The sequence below is a fragment of the Rattus norvegicus genome, chromosome 18, assembly GCF_036323735.1.
Source record: "Rattus norvegicus strain BN/NHsdMcwi chromosome 18, GRCr8, whole genome shotgun sequence".
In the NCBI taxonomy this organism is placed as follows: domain Eukaryota; kingdom Metazoa; phylum Chordata; class Mammalia; order Rodentia; family Muridae; genus Rattus; species Rattus norvegicus.
This window is the reverse complement of record NC_086036.1, coordinates 63,352,235-63,368,400: the sequence shown is the minus strand read 5'-3', so window position 1 is coordinate 63,368,400 and position 16,166 is coordinate 63,352,235. Positions and strand designations below refer to the sequence as shown.

The window sequence follows — 16,166 nt, the reverse complement described above, 5'->3', positions numbered from 1 at the left end:
TCTCTATGTAGTCCTGGCTGTCCTGTAGACCAGGCTGGTCTTTTATCACCATGACCCAGAAGCTTTATAATTTTTAGAACTAGAAAAGGGGACTGGTGGGAAGGCTCAGTTGGTAAAGTGCGTAAGAACCTGATGTTCAGATCCCTGGTGACCAAGTAACATCCAGGCATAGCAGCATATGTCTGTAATCCTAGCATGGGGTTGCAGAGACAGGCAGATCCCCGTCTGTCTGAAATAGCAAATTCTAGGTCCAGTAAGAAACCCTGTCTCAAAAAATAAGGTAGAAAGTGATAGAGGAAGACATCCAACGTCAGACCCTGGCCTCAGCATACATATATACACACATGTACACACATGTACACACACGCACACACACACACACAATCAATCAATCAACCAACCAATCTATAAAATGAAAATGGGACTCAAGGTAAGAAACCAGAACATGAAGGTTTGTTTCTGTTAGCCCTAAAATGAGGAGCAATGAAGGACCTTGGAATTATGCTGAAAGGTCCACAGGATGCAGCACTTGTTTCTAGGGAGGTGTGCTAGGGAAAGAAGGAGGCACTAGACTTTAGGAGATCCAGGAACATGGGTACAATGATTACATTCCCAAAGCAGTTATTTAATGTGCGTGTTATGTACCAATGCTACATTTAATCATTTGTTCCTTAGGAATTCTGTGCTACATGCCATCCTAAGAAACTTGTGCACATTAATTCACTTAGTGATCACAGAAGGCCATGTGTTAAATGTGCTTGTTACTGCCTCTTCCCTTAAAGGCGAACAAGATGAATTTGGCCCATCTTCACAGCTCTTTAAGCAGGAGTGTTAGTCTAGGTGTGGACCGAGCACAGTGTGAGAAAGTTCGGTGGGCACGTACAAGAGCTGAGACAGTGAGGGGCCTGAACTGCACTCAGAACCGACTTTGGCCCCAGCCGGAATGCTGCTGAGCAGAGTGGTGAATGGGAGCAGCCTGAGTGAGGCTAGGAGAAAGGGCAAGCGGGAGATTACAGGAAGATATGTCCTTCAGACCGAGGGACCACTGTTAGGAGAGCATCTCATATGGGTGCACTGGGGAAGTCGGGCATCTGAAATGGGGTGGACCTTAGATGCCTCCCTTTGTAACTACTTATACTATGAATGCTTTCTTTGGTCTCTATGTTTGGGATTCAGACCTTTCACTGAATTTGTTTTGTATATGTGGATCAATACCTCTGTGTTTAGTCAGGTAGTAAGCCTCTGAGCACATGCAAATCACTTTGTCTCCATGGAAATGCTGTGGACCTCCTTCTGAGCGAAACACTTGATAAAGAGAATGAACTTTCATCCAAGGGATAGTCTTCTCTCTGGTGCTCCTTATGACTAGATTGAAAATAAAGCACTTGCAAAATACAGTTAGAGGACCAAGGAGATAGGCCAGTCAGTAAAGTGCTGACGCCTGAGATTAATCCCTACAGCCTGTGTTTAACCCTGGAGGCCTTGGCTCATGAGTTTGTAATTCCAGATGGATCCCTGGAACCTACTCAGAAAGCGAGGCCTGTCTCAATAAAACCAAGTGGGTGACTCCCAAGGAACCGCCTCCTGGTTTGATCTCTGCCCTGCATTACATATGCTCACATGTGAACCTGCATTACATATGCTCACATGTGAACCTGCAGGACACACAGACAAACTAAATACCATTAGTTGTTATTCAGTTTTCCAGAAATGAAATTGCTTTATTTTAAAAATAGAAATCTTGATGAACCTGGCTCATTGGGGAACCTTGGCTAGAGAATGGGATGAGTGATGAGGCAAGCTCCAGCTTTCGGTGATTGGTGCTTCTAGGCCAGTGCTAACTGAGGTCTGAGATGGATCCAGCAAGAGGGGTCAGGCCTGAGGGAGCAGGGAACCAGGCATGCCTTCTGCAGGACGGAGGAAAGGAGAGAGTTAATGCTTCCTTTCTTCCTCCTGTTCTTAAGGTCTACTCTGGGGCTGGAGAAACAGCTGAGCAGTTAAGAGAGCAGCTCCCTCTTTTAGAGGGCCTGAGTTTGGCCTTTTCCAGCACTCACATCTGGTGGCTCACAGCTACCTGTAACTGCAGCACCGGGTGGATCTTATACTGCTAGCCTCTGTGGACAAACACCCGTGTGCACATATCCACACATGTATATAATTAAAAATAAAATAATTCTTTTTAAAAAGGATAAAGATTATACAGTAAATTACATAAAAAGCTGGAATTTAGATTTATGATTGTCAATCTTTGACACATAATTCTTTTGTATTTAACGATTTATTTTATTTTTGTTGTGCCTGCATGGTTGTAAACAACCATGCATATGCAGTGCTTGTAAACAACCATGCACACAGAAAAGGACATTAGATTCCCTGGAGCTAGAGGTACACACAGTTGCGTGCTACGTCCTAGGTACCTGGAACCAAATGCAGGTCCTCTGCAAGAGCCGCAAGTGTTGAGCCATCTCTTCAGAACAAATCCATAATTCTCAATCTCATAGATTTCATGAAAGGAGCCCGGAACAACAGCTTCTATGTCTTCCTCCCCCTCCCTTTTCAGTGCTTGTTTAGCTGTCTCTCTTCTTGCTTGGAGATGTCCAGTGTCCCTCTCTGCCTCTCCCTGAGCCTGGAGCTAAGCTGCTGGCCCCAGCACCTGCCTGTCTCTGACCTCCTAAGTGCTGAGGTTACAGACATGTACACTACTGTACCCAGCTTTTTATGTGAGTTCTAGAGATTTGAACTCAGGTCTTCATGCTTGTGCAACAAATGTTTTTACCCACTGGTCCATCTCCTTACCCCAAGAACATGTGTTTTTCAAGGATTGATTGATTGATTTGAACTTTACAAATTAGAAGATGTAAATAAGGATGTAATAGTTTTGCTATTAAAAGAACAGTGTTAAATTGTTCACCTTTGACTTCCAATTTGCTATACTGAGAAGTTAATAGGCTTTCTTGGTCTTTCATATCTTAGTTTTTTTCTAAAGTTGTTCGAGAGAAGGAGATACTTTTCTTCTGGGTCACTACTAAGAGCTTCTACTGTTTAAAGAAAGTGGGATTATTTAGTGTTGAGAAGATGTTTTGGTCAGGAAACGGCTTGCTATACACACATGAGGACTTGAGTTCAGAGTCCCAGCATTCAGGCATGGTGGTGGATGCCTGTAACACTGGCACTGGGTAGCTAGAGACAGGAGATCCTTGGACTTGCTAGGCAGCTAGTCTTGCCTAATTGGTGAGCTCCAGCTTCAGTAAGACACTTTGTCTCAAAACCTGAGGAAAGTGATGGAGGAAGACACCAGATACTGACCCATGGTCCCTACACACACAAACATCCATGTTCACCTACATACGCATGTGCACGTACCCAGCATGCAAACCCTCCAGAAATAATGTCAGTATTTTAATGTCTTGACTTTCAGATGCTGAAACAATTCTCACATGTAACTTTGTAAAAACTTGTCATCAAATTCTTCAAAATGGTTTTATGTCGTAAGCTTAACAAAACCCTAAGATGGGAAGATGACTTCTAGACGCCACTTAGCATTTAATTACTAACAGTTCACCAGGCTGTGAAGTCCTGGGATGAAGAATAAGAATGGTTGCTTAGGGATTTTTCAGGTTTTCTATCCACATTTTATACCGTGTGATCACAGTTATTACTGAGAAGCTCTACATGACTTACATGCATTGTTTTACTCAGTCTTATGTATGAAAGGACTTCATGTTGAAATCTTTGATCTCAGTGTATCTTGAATATGACTATGACTAAAATATCTTTCTTAAAATAGAACTTTTATGTACATATGTGAAATATGAAATGCTTTAGAGAGCATATTTGGAATTGGCTCAACTGTTATGAAATGGCTTTTGTCTGGCTCATAACTACTGTAACTACATTTTAAAAATTGAAAGTTGGCTTTTCAGAAAACCAAATGTAAATGTTTCCAATCTTACCATCTCTTAACCAAAGCCAGCTGTGTCATAGTGCAGACCACATGTTAGCGAACACTGAGATGCCTGTTAGTGATCTGATTCGGCTTAAATAGATTCAGAGAAATAAAGCCACAGACATCTTTCTCTTTATACTGAAGTGCATTATAATCAGCTCTCTCCTTCCCTATCCTCCCTCAGGTCCGTTCCCAACACTTCCAGCTAAACAACTGTGGCGTTTAAGTTGGCTCGAAATTTATTCCCAGTCCTAAAGTGGGTTTATATCCTACCAAATGGTGAACAGACCACTTTCTGGCAGTCAGAGTCACCACCAGACGTCATTGTGCATGGTAGCCACTTGTTCATGTTAATTAGATCATTCATCGTTTGTAGCCTTCAGGATCCTCGTTGCTGTGTGGTTTTCTTTTGTTGTAAATGTCGGTGTACATGAGAGTGCTCACTTTCCCAACAAGATTTAAATAATCTCTGCCCAGAGTGTCCTTGCTGTTGTCACTATTGTCCCACTTTAAAAGTGTGTCTCAAGAATACTTTGCATGAAAGATGATGAAAAAACTCCTCCAAATACCCATGCAGAGAGGAAATGACACATGAAAGAAAATGGTTACCACCTTGAGAAAAACAGTGATCTTTAAAATGTAAGAGAGACTTAATCAAAAGGGGCACTTAGATATGAATTGACCTTGAACTTACTAAAATGAATTGTACTCTTGAGTATTTGGCATATGTGTGATTTACAAAGTACATTTTATTTACTTGTTTTGAATATGCCAATAAACAATTATGTTGGCATAGAGATTGTCTTAGTTAGGGTTTTACTGCTGTGAACAGATACCATGACCAATGCAAGTCTTATAAAAGACAACATTTAATTGGGGCTGGCTTACAGGTTCAGAGGTTCAGTCCATTATCATCAAGGCAGGGACATAACAGCATCCAGGCAGGCATGGTGCAGGAGGAGCTGAGAGTGCTACTCTTCATCTGAAGGCTGCTAGAGGAAGACTGGTTTCCAGGTAGCTAGGATGAGGGTCTTAAGCCCATGCCCACAGTGACACACCTACTTCAACAAGGCCACACCTCCTAATAAGGCCACTCCCTGGGCCAGACATATACAGACCATCACATTCCTCACCCTGGCTCCCATAGACATGTTCAAACATATGAGTCTATGGGGGGCCATGCCTAAAAAAAGCATAATGCAAAATACATTTAGTCTAACTTCTAGAGTTCCCATAGTCTATAGCAGTCTTAACAATGTTAAAAGTCCAAAGTTCAAGATCTCTTCTGAGATTCATCCAATCACTTCACTGTAATCCTCAAAGCCAGACAGGAAACCAGCTGGGCAAACTCCAAACCCTGCATCTCCAAGTCTGATGTCAAAGCAGTTTTCAGATCTCAACTCCTTTTTCGTCTTTGTGGACTGCAACAGTCTTCTTTCTCCTGGGCTGTTTTCACTCCCTGTTAGCAGCTTCTCCTCAGCAGATAGTCCACAGCTCTGGCATCTCAAACATCTTAGGGTCTCCAAAGCAACTTCAATGTTACAGCTTCTCTGAATGTCTGGGATCCACACATGATCTTCTGGGCTCCTCTAAAGCGCTATTGTCACTTCTCCAGCTCTGCCCTCTGCAGCACTCTAAGCTCAGGTTGATCTATTCCACTGCTGCTGCTGTTCTTGGTGACCATCCCATGGTACTGGCATCTCCAGTACGCTGGAGTCTTCCTCTGCAACTAGGCTTCACATATAGCCTCTCCTAGGCTCTCTTCATGGTACCAAGACTCAACTCCTTTGCATGACTCCTTCACTCCTGGGACATCAACTGCAAATGAGGCTGTACCTTCACCAATGGCCTTTCATGGCCTCTCAGCGCCAAGCCTCAGCTATTCTTCATGACTCCTTCATGCCTTCAAAACCAGTACCACCTGAGTGACTCTTACACATTACCAAGTTCAGCTGCAGCATGAGGTACAACCTTGGCTATCTTTGGAACACAGCTTCTTTGTGCTCTCAGAAAACACTTCCTATAAGATTTCACCTCAGCGACACTGGTCTCTTCTTAATCATGACTACTTTCTTAGCTCCAGCTAGCCAGCATCAATTGCCCCAGTAGTTCCTTCTATTCTGGACTCTAAAGTCAGAGCCATGTGGCCAAAGCTACGGAGTTCTGCTGCTTACTGGGGCTGGAGCATGGCCTCCTTGTTCTATTACAGTATCTCTTCCTGTTTTCCAACTCCTTCACTGCCTAAACTTGGCTATCCTGGAACTTCCTCTGTAGACTGAACTCGGAGATCTGTGTGTCTGTCTCCTAAGCACTGGGATTAAAGGTGTGGTCCACCAAACCTGGATTTAAGTTTTTCTTTACCTAGAATTTGCTCTGTTCTAGGCTTGGCCTGAGATCTGCTTGTCTTTGCCTCCTGGGACTAAAGGCTTACACTACCATTCCTGGATCTAAATCTAGCTGGGTGGAATCTTACCTCAAGGTCATTACTCCCTTAATTTAATTTAATATCCTGGAATACAGGATTTAGCTCCATTTCACTTCCTGGTACCCCTTTAATACTCAAGCCGTATATTTCATTGATATTTTTCCTTTCTCAGCTTCCTATGCTTGTTTAAAATGCTCTTCATGAGACTTAACCAGAGATCAAAGTCTATGATGGGCATTTCTGAGACTTCCTTTGTCAATGCAATTAATCTGAGTCTCTTTACCTTAGACTCAGGCAGACTCTTCAGACAAGGCCAAAAAAATAATCACATTCTTCACCAAAATACCACAAAATATTCTCTATGCTACATACTGAAATTCTTCTCCTCTGAAACCTCTTGGGTCTGCACAGTTCAAATCACTTGCAGCAACAAAGTCTTGCATATTCCTTCTAGGATAGCCCATTAAGGCCTACTTAAAGCATTCCACTGCTTTCCAAATCCAAAGTCCCAAAATCCACATTCTTCCACACAAAATCATGGTCAGGCCTATCACAGCAGTACCCCAGTCCCTGGTGCCTCCTAATAGGGCCACTCCCTAGGCCAAGCATATACAAACCATCACAGAGATCTTCTAATTGCTAGCTGAGAACGGTTTCACCAGAAATGGGAAGAGTTAATTGGCATGTGTGTACTCCCAATTAGAGTTTTCTCACTGCCTTCTAAGCATAGGCTGGCATCTGTCATTACATTTATGCAAGAAAAAAAAAAACTCATTCAGAAGTTAAAATAAACTAGAGGACAGACGCTCATCTCTGAAATAAGACCAATTTGTAGTTTATTTCCAAATAATTCAATTTCTTTTTTTTATTAACTAGACAACCAGAAGTTTCAAGTCACATATTTGATCAAACTTGTACAATTATAGTATTTAAAACAAATTTGTTGATTTGTTCTGAGTTAAGAGTTTAATTTCATGAAGATATTAGAAGGAGGTATCAGCTAGTGAAACAAATCTGTAAGAATGAAAATCTTTAGGGATGAAATGTGGCTTCCTAATCATCCGCCCATGCCCTCAGCTGGCTCGCACAGACCACCTATTTGGCTACTAAGGCTCTGCATAGAAACCAGGCTGTACTAAAAGCTAAGCATTCTTAGCTTTTGTTTTTTGTTACATTTTGGTTGGTTGGTTGGTTGGTTGGTTGGTGGGTTGGTTGGTTGGTTGGGTTTTGGAGAGAAGGTTTCTGTGTAGCCCTGGCTGTCCTGGAACTCACTCTGTAGACCAGATTGGCCTCAAACTCAGAGATCCACCTGCTTCTGCCTTCCAAGTACTGGGGTTAAAGACATAGGCCACCACCACCACCTGACTAAAATCTAAAAGTTTGTATTGTGGCCATTTCTACACATGATAAAATCAGCTGAGGATTAGAGCTAAGATATGTAAAGTCACACAGCTGGAAAGCATCTGTTAACCATATATGCTGCTGCTGTTAAGACACACGAAGTTCTTGAGCCAGTCATTTAAATTTATATTATATTTTATATTACTATTATAAATTTATAAATATAATATTAACATATTTAATATTATAAGAAACATCTTTTTTCTTAGCAGTAGGCAGGTAAGAACTTGATCCTAGTAAAGTGAAGGCAAGAAGTGTAAAGACCTATATTCAGTCAGAAATATGTAAGTGAATAATAACTAAAAAAGGACGAATGGAGAATGAGCCATGGCAGGTTTAAAGCAAGAGTTCGAAGTGAATATATCTAATTACTGCTTCTCATGCCATTCCACCCCAGGACTAAACGTCACAGAAGCAGGAACTGATATTTCCGGAATTACATGAGCACACTGAGTCATGACTTTCAGTTGCTAGCCTCTGCTGCATCTGCATAATCCAGCATTTTGCTCTACTGTGCCTCCTGAATTTTGTTACCTTTTGGTTTTGAACAAACTGTAGTGCTTGCTATGGGATGAACCTTTAAATGACAAGAAGAACATGATAGAACAAACTTAATTCCTGTTGGCCCTGAGCAGCCCCCATGCTGAACTCTCAGTTATGTGCTGGCACGGGAGTATTGGTTAGATTTTTCTCGGGCACTGCGATTTCAAGTCAGTTCGTTTTGATGCTGGTTGAATCTTGCTGGCCTGATTAGTATTGCAATTATAATCAAACACAATGGGCTCTTTCTTGGAGACTGCAAAGCTAGGTCAAAGAATAGAGGAAGGCTTATTGCCTGCACCCAGCCAGGAGACCACTGTAGTTGTTCTGAAAGCAGCCAGTGCCTTTCAGACAACGGAAGCAAGCAGATTTTTATTCAGGAAGTCTGAACATACGTATGCTTAAAGTTACTTCTGAGCATGCTGTATTTAAGAAGCACGCTGTTAAGCGTGTTCAATTTAACCGGGGAAGATGGTAGATGCATCCCTGAACCTGATTAGCCCAGAGTCATGCGGCACATACAACCGTGTGAAAGTTAGTAATAGACAAGAAAGGGCACATACAACCGTGTGAAAGTTAGTAATAGACAAGAAGGGGCACATACAACCGTGTGAAAGTTAGTAATAGACAAGAAGGGGCACATACACACCGTGTGAAAGTTAGTAATAGACAAGAAGGGGCACATACAACCATGTGAAAGTTAGTAATAGACAAGGAGGGGCACATACAACCGTGTGAAAGTTAGTAATAGACAAGAACACTTCTGGGTGTGTTTACCTTGCTTTATAAAGATGTCAGATGGGAATTCTTAAGGGAATTCTTAACTTTTCCCCAAAAGTCTTCAGCTGAAACAAATTGAAAGGATATTTTAAAGATATGTTCACATACAAGTTTGCCCTTAAGGAGCTAGCCTCCTGTGCTGCTAACATAATTACTTCATTCTTAGGAATGTATTTCCTTTTTATTATTCATTATCTATTGGTCGAATGTAACATTTAAGCAGAGTATGAGCTCAAGTTAAGTATTTTCCTGAACAGGAGCATTTCTACCTCTAGTTCTCTCATAGTATTCTGAGTTTAAAGGCCTGAGATTTCCTTTGAATTATTTTCCTTCCAATTTAATTTGTTCCAATTGAAGTTGACTTAGTAAAGAGCTGTTGAAGACATTTAAGCATTTAACTTCTTGCTGTAAAGTGTCTTAATCTATTATTGGACAATTATTAAGTGTTATACATATTGGAGAATCCCATCACTAAGCAAAGTAAATGATTAAACAATGCTGTTCTTGTTACAGAAGGTAGAAAGAAAACACACAAAACACAGACTTGTAATGGCACAGTGTCCTTTGAAAACAGTGTAGACTAGGTTAAGTGCTAGAGGCTAGGGGGACTTAGGCTGTGAGGTTGGGCCTATTGAGAAGATGGCATTGGAGAGACTCTGAAGGGCAAGACTCTGAAGGGCAGGAAAGAGTTCTTGGTGGGTATCTGAGGAGAGCAGAGGGAGCCCTCAGCAGTTGCTCAAAAGAGGCAGGAAATGGGCATCTTCTGGCTTAGTGGTCTAGGCAGTGCTCTTTCCCTAAACCCTCAGTCTGTAAGGTAAAACCCCAGGTGCCCAGAAGCAGTTCACCTCCTAACCCCCTTTGCTTCTTTGTTGTAATCTAAGACCCCTAAAGACTGCACCTCCTCAGACCCGCCAGCAGTATGACTAAGACATGGAGCCTGCTAATAAAGTAAAGCTTAGCGTCTGCTAGGGCAGCACCCCAGCTGCCTCACCTAACCTAACCCTACTATCCTGCCCACCACCTGCCATGGCCGGCTCTGTACCTCTCAGCTCTGCTCTGCCCTGCTCCAGGCCTGTCCCCTCCAAGTCCACTCTGGATTGTCTTACTTCTGCTTTTCTTTCTCTCTGTCACTCCTCTGCCCATAAGTTTTGCTCCCTACTTCCTGCCCAGCTGTTGGCTTTCAGATCTTTATTACAACCAATCAGTATCGAGACAACCTCTGATACATTTCTAGATTGCTTTTAGGCAGGTGAAGAAGGACGAATATTTACAAATAGGAAACCCAGTGATGGACCATAGAAACGACAGTACCACAATCCTGCCAGCACTTAACCCTCTGCAGGTACAGAGTTAACAATTGAAAATACAGAGACACTCCTTCACACAATGTGAAAAGAGGTCACTCCAACATCTTTCAGTCAGTAGAATAGTGTGTACTCTCAGTCATTAATCCTTTTTGCACAGAACTTCAATAACACCAGGGAAAACAAATAAGAACTTGTACCTGTGTGTGGGCCCCTCCCCACTTAGCTGTGATTTTGATACTTCATGGAGATCATGTACTTCAGACTGTGGTTTTGAATCATCAGAATTTTTTAAATTTTATTTTATTTTTCTACTTATTCACTTTACATCCTGCTCACTGCACCCCCCTTTACCCCCTCCCACAATCCTTCCCCCATCCCCATCTTTGCTGAACTATTGCACCCTCCTCTCCCATATACCCTTACCCTGGCACTTCAAATCCCTCTGAGGCTAAGTGCTTCCTCTCCTACTGAGGCCAGACAGGGTAGCCAGCCCATGTACAGGAAACAGCTTTGGGGATAACCCCTGTTCCAGTTGTTCAGGACCCACATGAAGACCAAGTTGCACGTCTGTTATATATGTGCGGGGAGGTCTAGGTCTAGCCTTTGTATGTTCTTTGGCTGGTAGTTTAGATGGGGTTCCGATCTAAACAGAGAATTCTCAATAGAGGAATCTTGAACGGCTGAGAAGCACTTAAAGAAATGGTCAAAGTCCTTTCTCATCAAGAAAATACAAATCAGAACATCCCTGAGGTTCCATTTTGTACCCATCAGAATGGCTAAGAGCAAATACTCGAGTGATAGCACATTCTGGGAGGGATGTGGAGCAATGGCAACACTTATTCATTGCTGGTGGAATTGCAAACTTGTACAACCACTTTGGAAATCAATTTGGAGGTTTTTCAGAAAACTGCTTATAGTTCTACCTCAGGACCCAGCTGTCCCACATCTGCACAGACACCCAGAAGATGCTCCAACATCTCACAAGGACACCTCAATAAAGCCCATAGCAGTTTTATTCATAATAGCCAGAAACTGGAACCAACCTAGATGTCCCTCAACTGAAGAATGGATAATGGAAATGTGGTACCTCTACACAATGGACTACTATTCAGCTATTAAAAACAAATTAAAAAAAAACTAATTTGGGGGATGGGAAAGCAGGGTTTTTGAATATCACAAATACTATTCTCTAGGCTAGCACCTGACACATCTTAATAGAGAATGAAAAATCCTGATTTAATAATAATAATTCCTATTCAAAATTGATGTAAGATCATGTTACTTTTTAGAAAGACCAGTTAGTAGTCATAGGTTTTGTTACATTTTCTTGTGTGTTACTAGAATTCTAAGTATTCCTGAAGGTTCCTTTTAATGAATTCATTAGAACTGGGCCTAGCTATCTCATGAGGACTCTCAGCCAGGGTGAGGTGGGGTGGGTTTGTTGGTAATGGGTGACCATTCTTCTCATCAGCTTCCAAACATCATCAGCGTGTCTGCATCCCTTTTGCTTCTGAAGCAAAAGGCCTCACTCATTGCAGACAGGCCACAGTGTTGGGAGTTAGCCCTTCTGAGCCTCAGATCCTCAGCAATGTGGATTAGGGTGGATTTCACTTGTCTCATCACTTAGTAGCTGCCATGATTATTGCCCCAGGACCCTACTCTAGGTGAGTCCGGTAGATAGATACATTAGGAAAGAGCTAGGGGGCTGGAGAGATGGCTCAGTGGGTAAGAGCATTGACTGCTCTTCCAGAGGTCCTGAGTTCAATTCTTAGCAACCACATGGTAGCTCACAGCCATCACTAATGGGATCTGATGCCCTCTTCTGGTGTGTCTGAGGACAGCTACAGTGTACTCATATATAATAAATAAATAAATACATAAATACATAAATATATAAATACATAAATACATAAATAAATCTTTTTTAAAGAGCTGTGATGTTCTAGAAAAGAGGATGTTCAGATAAAAGTAGGGAGTAGAGCTGAGATAGCACGGAAACCATCTGTAGTTGGTGAAATTGCTCTTCTGAAGAGACTGCAAATGCAAATTTGAATAATTGATTGTGTTTTAAGTTTTGATATATCCTATGGCATAATGAATTATGATTGATTGAAGTACAAGGAATTAAGCTGGACCCCTTTCCTGTGCCAAGCAGTGTGTCCGTGATTTAATGTGACAGTCCCTTTAGTCCTTAGAAAGTAGAGGGCTGGGGAGTGGACAGCACCCAGACTAGGTGACTCAGACAGGCCTGCAGTCCAAGAACGGTGCAGGTCGTTCTGCATCTCAGAAGGAATCTTGGCTTTTAAAGAACATTGTGTAAACACATTCTGCAATAGCTAGAAATGGGTGGGGTTTTTTCTTTTTTTTCCCCAAGGGAGAGAAGAAAGAACACATTACTTATATCACATCTACAGTGTTCACAGTAATTTTTCTTTTTTCCTCTCATTAGCACTTCTTTATTAGAGTATTTTAAAAAGCTGGTGATGTTATCCTCATTTTGCAGATGGATAATATGAGTTCTTGGGAAGGTAAAAATAAATGGTTTAGAAATGTTTGTTTATATTGTCATATAAAACGAGCTAAGTTTTCATATAGTACATTTAAATCCATTCTCTGGACAAGCAGGCAAATAATTGAGCCAAAGGTAAAGTATATTAAGATTGAGTTGCTATTAGTAGGAATGGAATACAGAAAGCTTATAATTAACTTGTAAATATTCATTTCAAATTTTTGGGGTTGGGGATTTAGCTCAGTGGTAGAGCGCTTGCCTAGGAAGCGCAAGGCCCTGGATTCGGTCCCCAGCTCCGAAAAAAAAAAAAAAAAAGAACCAAATTTTTTATTACATTTGTGTGTCGGTGTGTATGTGTGTACATACATGTTTGTTCATTTGTGTAGAGGTCAGAGGGCAACTTATTAGCACTGAGGTTCCTCTTTCCACCATGTGGGTCCTAGAGCTCTAACTCACATCATTGGGCTTGGTGGCAAGTGCCTTTAGTAGGCCATCTCACTGCCCCATATCTTTTATTAGTCAGATTTTCTTACAAGTTAGAAATGTATGGTTGGTACTATTTAAAATGCATTTTATTAATTGAAGTTTATAAATAAATTACTTGATAAATACTGTGCTAGTTGCTTTTCTTGTTGCTAGCCAAAATACCTGAAAAAGCAACCCAAGGAAGGAAAGTTTGTGTCCACACAATGTGTAAGTGTGTAGTCCTTAAGACAGGGAAGCATGGCAACTGGAGCTTGAGGCGGGGCTGTTTACACTGCATCACCGTCGGGGGGTGTGGTGGGGTGGGGTGGGGTGGGGTGGGATGGGGATGCTACTGTTCTTCCTTTTATTCAGCCTAGAACACCAGTCCATGGAATGGTATAATCCACATTTAAAGTGAGTACACCTCAATTAACCTAGTTTTAAGAAACCACTCCAGACATGCCCTGAGACTTGTTTCCATGGTGATTCTAAATCCCATCATGTTGACCATCAAGATTAACCATTACAAATGCATGCCAAGCATCTAGTAGTTCCAAAGCTCATATTAGCTCTGTGGGTGGACTTCTGCCTCGGGAAGCCTAGAGGGGAGCCCCAGACAAGTGTGACACTAGCAGGATGGATGCCAAGAGCCCACAGATGTCAAGAGGTTTGTAACGTGGGAGAAAGGAAGGCCGGACTGAGGGGCAGGTTTCAGTTGAACGTGATGTCTACAGACAAGGAGTGGACAGTGAGAGAGAGGCCAAGCCAGAGATCTAAAGATAACTGTTTGCAGTTATAATTTGAGAAAGTAGCTCAATATATTTTTCATGTTGGTTTTTAATTTTTATTTTAACTGGTAGAACCTTAAGAAGATTCAAGAAATGGAAAAGAGTGATGACTGTAGCACAGATCTGGAGGACCTGAAAAATGCAGACTGGGTAAGGAAATGGATGAGCTGCTGCTTGGTTTAGCTTGAAAAAAATGCTGGCCACTAAGGACCGAAGCATGAGTTAGTACATAAATTTGCACACTTGATTTTACAAGTAAGTAAATATTTTCATTATTAAAACTTTTCTTTTGACAAAGTTGTTTCCATTGTGTCTGGAGATATTTGTATTAACATTTATAATTATAAAGACTTTAAATAATACTCATGTACTCAAAATGGAAGCTCTGTGTAGCCTTGGTTGGCCTGGAACTTGCTCTGTAGCCTGACTTCAAGCCTCAGTTTAATCCACAGAACCCACACAGTGGAAGGAAAGAACTGACTCCTGGGAGTTGTCTTCAGACCTCACATAGATGCGCTCTCTCTCTCTCTCTCTCTCTCTCTCTCTCTCTCTCTCTCTCTCTCACACACACACACACACACACACACACACACACACACACACACACACACACCAACATCATTTTTAATCAAGAAAGAAAAATAGGTGGAAAGAGAGAACTGACTTACAAAGTTGTCTTCTGACTTACACGTGCTCCACAGGGCGGGGGTGGGAGTGTTACACCCATGTATGTGCACATCATACCTAATAATAATAGTAAGGAATCACTCGTTTTTAAAAATAATAATTAAGGGGCTGGAGAGATGGCTCAGTGGTTAAGAGCACTGATTGCTCATCCAGAGTCCTGAATTCAATTCCCAGCAGCCACATGGTGGCTCACAACCATCTGTCATGGAATCTGATGCCCTCTTCTGGTGTGTCTGAAGACAGCAACAGTGTACTCACATACATAAAATAAATAAATCTTTTTTAAAAAAAGTCAAAAAATATAGTAATTAAAATAACAATCCAAACTACAGCAGTCACTGACCAGAACCTGACAAATGTCGTGGGGACTCCACCTCTTCTTCATGACACCACTCAGGTGAATTATGTAGAAAGGTGAGAGTGGAAGGAGGGAAAGGTGGAGAACCTGGTTATTGTAAAGGCAGGCCAGCAGCCCAACAAGTACATCCATCCTCAGAAGAGAGTGTGGAGTGTACCGTTACATGTTGTAAATGAATACTGTCTGGAGGGCTTTTTTAGAAATGTAGTCACTTATTTTAAATAGAAAAATGTTTTGGTATTGCAGATAGGACCTAGAAACTCATACACACCAACCACCTCGTCTGTCAGAGAGCAACACACCTGAATGTGGAAATTCCTGTGACTCGACTTTATAACAAATACATTTAGAGAGCTACTGAAATCACTTTAACTTTAATAGGGAACGGTTTAATTAAAAACTGTTATCAATTGACTTTTCACTGAAATAGACAATGATACATTGTAAGACAAGAGAACAAACAGATTAAGAAACAATTATATGGGCTGGAGAGATGGCTCAGCGGATAAGAGCACGGACTGCTCTTCCAGAGGTCCTGAGTTCAATTCCCAGCAACCACATGGTGGCTCACAACCATCTGTAATGGGATCTGATGCCCTCTTCTGATGTCTGAAGACAGCTACAGTGTACTTATATATAATAAATAAATAAATCTTTAAAAAAAAGAAAAAAAGAAAAAAAAAGAAACAATTATATATATTTTAGTATATATTGAAAATTTGTCATTTTGAGCATTTGATTTATATAAAAGACAACATGTCGAGTCTTCATTATTAGTTATTTCTTCTTGATGAGATGAACTCGGAAACATAAAGGCACTGCTGGATGTCAGCAGCTAAGAGAAATGCTTGTGTCCGTCGGCTGTAGCTGCAGCCGTGCTGTGACACTGACCAGGACGCAGTCTAGAGTGTAAAGCAGTGAACCTACCTAGCTCGCTCACCATTCTTCAGGTCAGCTGTG

At 41.5% G+C, this 16,166-nt stretch overlaps 1 protein-coding gene across 8 annotated transcripts in view; it reads left to right on the top strand.

Moving 5' to 3' along the window:
• Nucleotides 1-16,166, top strand: part of Spire1 (spire-type actin nucleation factor 1) — a 129,746-nt gene that overhangs the window by 73,145 nt on the left and 40,435 nt on the right. For all 8 annotated transcript variants that reach the window (XM_017600946.3, XM_006254860.5, NM_001415684.1 and 5 more), the window contains one exon: nucleotides 14,234-14,311. In XM_017600946.3, the coding sequence (XP_017456435.1) occupies nucleotides 14,234-14,311 (78 nt within the window). The remainder of the gene's footprint in view (nucleotides 1-14,233; nucleotides 14,312-16,166) is intronic.